The 7127-nt window shown below is 37.8% G+C and overlaps 1 protein-coding gene across 2 annotated transcripts in view; it reads left to right on the forward strand.

Annotated features, from left to right (window-relative positions):
* The window catches only part of yju2 (YJU2 splicing factor homolog), a 39115-nt gene extending 32031 nt beyond the window's left edge, over positions 1 to 7084 (forward strand). The window contains exons 1-8 of one of the 2 annotated variants that reach the window (XM_072669236.1): positions 531 to 624; positions 2155 to 2255; positions 2349 to 2493; positions 2934 to 3068; positions 3228 to 3409; positions 4063 to 4201; positions 4854 to 4980; positions 6070 to 7084. In XM_072669236.1, the coding sequence (XP_072525337.1) occupies positions 601 to 624; positions 2155 to 2255; positions 2349 to 2493; positions 2934 to 3068; positions 3228 to 3409; positions 4063 to 4201; positions 4854 to 4980; positions 6070 to 6206 (990 nt within the window). In that variant the 5' untranslated portion in view covers positions 531 to 600 and the 3' untranslated portion in view covers positions 6207 to 7084. Of the gene's footprint in view, positions 1 to 530; positions 625 to 2154; positions 2256 to 2346; positions 2494 to 2933; positions 3069 to 3227; positions 3410 to 4062; positions 4202 to 4853; positions 4981 to 6069 lie in introns of those variants that run through there. The other variant, XM_072669237.1, reaches the window with a different exon arrangement.
* Positions 7085 to 7127: the final 43 nt, after the last annotated feature.

The following is a 7127-nucleotide window of genomic DNA, read 5'->3' on the forward strand; positions in this document are numbered from 1 at the left end:
CACTTCCTCTAAACCATAGAAACAATAATTTAATCATTTATGTGTTTGACAAAAGCATTTAGCACAACAATTAAATAAGTAGTATGATATGAACAATTATAATAATCAGTATTATAATTAAATGAATATGAATGCATGTTAATTAGACATTGCTGTACATTCTGGGTTTTTCTTTGTTTGTAAATGATAAATATGAATAAATGTTCTGACGTCTGACTTTAGGCATGGCTGCATTAAAGAACAATTGAGGGTCTCAGTTGACCAAAAAGGGTCAGCGAGGGTCCTCTATATATCTGTCTATTCTGGGTTCTACCTGAGATTTCTGCAGAGAAAGAAAAGTAAAGTACACAGGGCAACTGATCCTCTGTGGTGCTGAGCCTGGACAGATTAGGGAGAGGAGCATTAGCTCTGATGCAGTTCCGCCCTCTTCTGCCTCTTAACTGCACTAACAGCACAGAGGGTCGTTGCAGCTCCCCCACGATGTCAATAGGAGGCAGTAAAGAGCCCGACTGACTGGTTTGCAAATTACGCTTGTGATCGAGTAAGACTGAAGAGGAAGGTCTGTGTTTCAGGGAGTGTTTTTGTTAATCAGGAGCAGAAATGTCGGAAAGAAAGGTTTTAAATGTAAGTGTGTTGAATAATCCTTCATTTCTTGTTCTGATGAAGTGAATCTGCGTGGCTGACAAACGTAAAAGGAGGCGTTAGTGTTCATATGAAGCGCTGATATGCTAGCCTGTTAGCTAGCTAGCACACGGGTGTAAAAACAGACACCAACAAATACATTAACATTAATACATTAACTAACTAACTAACTAACTAACTGACTAACTGGTGTTTAAACTCTTTACTGTGTAACACTAATACTAGTCTGAGGGATGCACCGATAGATGGCTGTGAATCCTGATATTTGTAGTGTTTCACTTTTTTTTTATATAGGTTGCACTTCTTATTTATGATCCCAAATAAGAAATAATAAGCTTGAACCAACAGCATTTATGGTCGAGAATCTGCACTCAGAGTTCAGAGCTATGAAAAAAATGCCACAATGCAGAAACACGTGTAAGTAAGAGAGCATAATCCAACCAACTTTTAATCTGTGTTTAAAATTCATATGAAAAAAGCCCAGTTTAGATATAAAAAGTGCTTGTGCAGCAGCTTTATATTTAGGTAGCTACTAAACTTCATTGTAAAACTCAACCTTTGCGTTTAGAACCAGAGAAACACACAGTAACTGGTTATGACTCCGCTTAGATCAGCTTAGACCCTCAAGGTCTATACCTCAATTCCTCCCCCTCAAACAACATAACTTACATTTTAGTTCCATATCAGGTACACAATAATTCATAGTATTACGGATTAATGAATTGTACTACCAGTATTACGGAATAATACGTTGTGATTGCTGAAAAAATCCTGGTTATGTTATAAGTCATAGTAGGAGTTATTCATTGTAGGGCTGGACAGTATATCATCTCCGCATAGACATCACGATGTGTGAATATGCTGTAGTCACATCGCAGGATGTGCAGTGTCACGTTAGGCAACTTGCATTAAGCACCTCATGCAACTATTTGTTTGATACAAAAGGGAAATTCACACTGTAGATTAAGTAGGTTATATCTTCTCGATATTGTTTATTTACGTCGGTCTTGGTTACACAGGGTGCGTTGTTATGACGTGGAAATCTGGTGGTTTTTTTTTTGTTTTTTTTAACAACATATTGTGATGTCAGTTTTTTCTAATATTGTGCATCCCTAATTCATAGTGGTTATGGATTAGTTCACTGTAGTTATAGAATAATTCACAGTGGTTACTGAATAATTCTTAGTAGTTAGAGAGTTCAGTCATAGTGGATACTGATTAATTCAGGGGTTTTGGAATAAATCCGGGGTTTCATGTTCGTTCACGGTAGTTACTGAGTCATAGGTCTTAAATAACACATCTTAAAATAAAATAAAAAATAGTCCTACAGTTCAGGGGTTACTGTGGGCTGCACCTCACAGTAGCTTGAATAGAGGCTCTTACTACAGCAAAGGGTTAAAAAATCTACATTCTGGACATATGGTGTATGTTTTTTGAGATGGGCCATTTATCCACACTTTACTAATGTTTACTTATTTTTATTGCTATATCTATGTTTTTCTGCTTTTGTAGAAATACTACCCCCCAGATTTCGATCCATCTAAAATCCCCAAACTCAAACTCCCCAAAGACCGGCAGTATGTGGTCCGATTGATGGCTCCGTTCAACATGAGGTAAGAGACTTGGACGGAACTGCGTGAACATGAGTGTGTAAGTTGTGTTGTTCATGTTTAAATGCTTCCCATCTCAAATGACTCTTCATTTAGGTGTAAAACGTGTGGAGAGTACATTTACAAAGGGAAGAAGTTCAACGCAAGGAAGGAGACAGTACAGAATGAGCTGTATATGGGGCTGCCCATCTTCCGCTTCTATATTAAATGCACAAGATGTCTGGCGGAAATCACATTTAAGGTAAGAGAATAAAGCAGTAATTTCAAAATCATTGTTATCAAAATTGTTATGGTGAATGTTTATTTTATAGCCTTTGCTTAATTTGTACATTTTGCTTAGTAAATTACCCCATGACGGGAATAATTTACATTAGCATTTCTATTTACCTTCCAGTGTTTTGTTAGCACAAAGCTATGCTGTTTGAATTCGCACTAAGACAGAATCTCACACACCAGATGCGTTATAAAATGGAGAAATATTGTCTGATATTACTGATATTAATATATGTAGCCTTTCACACCAGTCAAGCACAAAAAAATAGCTTCAGCTCTCAGGATTGATGAGAAATTTCAATTCTAATGGTTGTACACACTGTTCTTCTTACATCTAAAGTGTGTTCTAGTGTAAATATCTTTAGTGTTCACTGAATTAATTGTTCTCTGTTTTGTGCTTCCAAATAGACAGACCCAGAGAACACAGACTATGCTATGGAGCATGGTGCAACGCGAAACTTTCAGGCCGAGAAGCTAATAGAGGAAGAAGAGAAGAAAATCCAAAGGGAACGAGAAGAGGAGGAGCTAAATAATCCCATGAAGGTATTGTTGAACAGCTTGTTGTTTTTATCTGTAGCATACAGAACTTCAGCAGTCCTTCATGTTCACAGAAGGTTGAGTACTTTCTGTTTAACCGATAGATCTTTCTCAACTGCATCAGAATGCTGTTCAGTAGACTACATGATCCGGTGTTTTCCCAAGGTTTTAGAGAACCGTACACGGGATTCGAAGATGGAGATGGAGGTTCTGGAAAACCTGCAGGAGCTGAAGGAGCTGAACCAGCGGCAAGCTCAGGTGGACTTTGAGTCCATGCTGGACCAGTACAAAGAGCTGGAGAAGAGACAGAAAGAGAAGGAGCAGGAGGAGGATGAACAAGAGACCAAGTATGTGCAGATTATAAAGAACTGTTCAGTCTGTTATTTATTTATTTATTTGCAAATTGCAAACAATGAAATATGGTCCCAATGCAACCTTTCTATTTATGTAATATGACTATTTCATGGAAAACCAAACTTCCTCACTGTTAAGAAGTAAGGGTGTGCTGTAGTGTACAGTTCATTCCCTAGTCCATATATGGACACTAGGCTGTCAAAACAGCCCGTTGTGAAGTGATGATCTCTTGACGACAAACCCTTTTACAGCTTACTGCAGTTCAGCACTCTGTATTCAAGTTATAAGGCGTGTTTCGGCCCTGACTGCTTGTAAAAAATACAATACAGAGTACTCAGCTCTACGTCAGTCTGTTTAGTGGACAAAGGGAGGTTGTGAAATGTAAAAAATAAATGTACACCAAAAAAAACAAAAACAAATGTATGGTAAAGTCTTTAAGCCTATATGAATAATGCAAACAGTATTTGGAGGAAATGTCCAACTTTTGATGGTATTCTATTTGTTTGATAAAGTGTGTATGTGTTAAGTATCTTACTGTCTGTTGTCTCTAGCGATATGTTCATGATTGTTAAATTCCCTTTGAAAATCTCAAAAATGTCCATCCATTCTCTTTCTCCCTCTCCCTTCCTTACTTCCCTCCTTCCAGAGAGATGCTGGAGAGAGCTTTGATAAAGAGGCTGAGGGACTCCGACTCAGACTCTGATCATGAGGAAGAAAAGCAGAGCAAACCCGCTGCTCAGAAACCCACCGACTTCCTGACCACAGACAGAACCACAGAGACACAGGTATTGAACACTGACACCTACTACTGCCTTATGAAGGGATGCATGATAACACCTGAATAATGGTGGAATCAGAAGGGTTTTTTACTTCTTTTATTTAAGAAAAGGAAAGGTATAACCCCTTAAACCTTTTTCTCAGTCATTTATCATGTTTCGAATGTTGGGAATTCTTTAACAGTTTGATTTAGCATATCTTTAACATCCCACATGGTTCTATATTAGGCCCTATGAAAGTGATGTTAAATATGACTGGAATGTGGTTATGAATGTGAACATGTGTGGGCTACAGGGTCTAGGGGGTTAAGGTCACCAATATCGCCTGTGTTAAATTGACTAGGACTGGTGTAAATTATACATGAATTCTGATCTGACTATTTAGGCAGATGTTGCATTATTATTATTATTATTATTATTATTGTAATAATTTATAGTACATGCATTTTGATTGATTGCTTCATTCAGACTGTATCTGAATTATACTTATACATTATATGTCACTCCAGTCTTGGATACACAGAGTGCATTATTAACGTCGTGCGGTGTTGGATAATTATCTTCTGGTGATAATTTAGAATATTGCAATATATATTGCAGAAAAAATAAGCATTACAGTGTCAGCAGCCCTGCTTCATGTTCTTTTCCTCCACCTTCACAGGGCCCCTGCACTGGGGTGAAGCGTCAGAAAGTTGAGAGCTGGGAGAGAAGTGTCGGGGGCTTGGGAGGAAAAAGTGCACTGGGGTCACTGGTAGTGAGGAAGAAGCCTGCAGCTGGAAGTCAGACAGGTACAGACGCCGGGTCCTACACTGCCACTTTTTTCATGCAACTTGATTTCTTTTTTCCAACAAAGTATTTATTTTAGAGTTGGTCATGTGTGATATGTTATTGTTCATTTTAACTATCTGATCTTATTAAAAAAAAAAAAAAAAAAAAAAAAAAATATATATATATATATATATATATATATATATATATATATATATATATATATATATATATATATATATATATAAATAAAACTAGTTTAATATCAAACCTGTCTTAACTGATCATATAATTGATCGGGGCAGCCAAGATAGTAATGATGAAATGTTTATAAATTCCTATATAATATTTGGTTAACTACACCAACCGGCCACTTCTTTAAAACAACCTCCTTATTTCTATAGTTATTTTTCATTATATAAACTCGTACTCACCATAAAGGAACACTTTGTAGTTCTGTAATTATAGACTGTAAACAGAAGCTCATTTGTTGCTGCACAGTTTGTGTTGGTCGTCCTCTAGTTCTTCATCAGTGATCACAGGACGCTGTCCACAGGAAGCTGTTGGCTGTATATTTCTGGTGGGTGGACTATTCTTAGTCCAGCAGCACTGCTGTTTCTGATCCACTCGTACCAGCGCAACACACACTAACAGAGTGTGTGCAGAGTCAGTGTTCCTGCAGTACTGAAAATGACCCACCACCCAGATACTACCTGCTCTGTGGAGTCCTGACCATTAAAGAGGGTGAAAGGAGGCTAACACAGTATGCAGAGAAACAGATGGACTACAGTCTGTAATTTTAATAAAATGGACAATAAGTGTGGAAACAAGGAGGTGGTTTTAGTGAAGTTGCTCAGCCTCCCAGTGGCCCTCATAGCCTACAGGTTGAAAACCACTCTGTTAACCTATGCCTTTCCTTACTTCCACGGCACAAGGTGTAGTACACGCAACATACATTTCTAAATGTCCAATTTATGCCTTTAAGAAGAATGGCAAACTATTACTTTGACTTAAGTTGTCCAATTACTCTAGAGCTCCTGTTTTGTGAATGATTCCGTTGTTGTGATGGACTTGTATTGAAGTCGAGTTTCCTCTGCTGTCTTATTTAGATGCCGCTGCTTCTAAGACTGCAGAGACGTGTGCTACAGCTGCTGCCTGCAGCAACAAAACAGCGCCGGCTAAGAACGGTTCCTCTCTCAGCCTGCTGGGGGCGTACTCGGACAGTGATGACAGCAATTCTGATTAAGCCTCCAGCACATTAGTGCTGATGGAGACCATGTTTGATGTTTAAAACACACAGAGGAGAAGAAACACTTGTGTCCCCCAATTGTAAGCTTACAGGACTACCAGGATATTTTAAAGGAACACAGTGTTTAATAATACTTTTAGTTTTAGATCTTTTCAAGCTTGTTGATTTATTGTTATTAAAGTAAAGCTAGGTTTCCTGAGTCATGTTTATCCTATTTCTCATTTTTTTTATTAAAAATCTTGTATTTTTCCTGAGCGCTTGTAACATTCACCTTCATGAACCATCACTCTGCACACCTCACACATCTCCTTCACAAAGATATGCCCGTTGTTTAAAGCTGTCTTGGTGTTCGTGATGCATCATACAGCTCACACACATCCCCTATCTTTGGTGTGTCATTTTACTGCTTTTCTTTCTCTAAGCTAGATTGATAAGCCTTTTATTGTAGTGCAAACATCTCTAATCCACCCTGACTCATATTGAGCTTATCTGACCTTATCTGTCAAGGGGGAGGTGTCACCCAAGCACAGCAGATGGAACATGCATTTGGCTATGTTTATAATAGCCTGAGGTTCATTTTAGACTTTCATTTTTTTTTTTTTCATCCAGACATCAAGACTAGTCCTTCAGTATTGCTGGTAACCACACTTCATCTGTACTGAAACCTTATTTTAGTGTGGGACTGATCAACAAGAAAACAGCCATTAAATTACTATGGCTTTTAAAAAGAAACAAATAAATTCCCCCATTAGTTGCCACTGCGTTACACGAAAGGGGTTTTGTAACATTGTAAGCTTTTTCAGCTTTTAATGCACAATTTTTTGCATCAGAAACTAGAAATTAAACAAGAAATTAAATTTTAGCATGGACGAGAACTAGCTTTTTGTGAATTTTGTGAATTATATTTTAACATGGGAT

The sequence above is a fragment of the Salminus brasiliensis genome, chromosome 23 (genome assembly GCF_030463535.1).
Source record: "Salminus brasiliensis chromosome 23, fSalBra1.hap2, whole genome shotgun sequence".
Classification (NCBI taxonomy): Eukaryota; Metazoa; Chordata; class Actinopteri; order Characiformes; family Bryconidae; genus Salminus; species Salminus brasiliensis.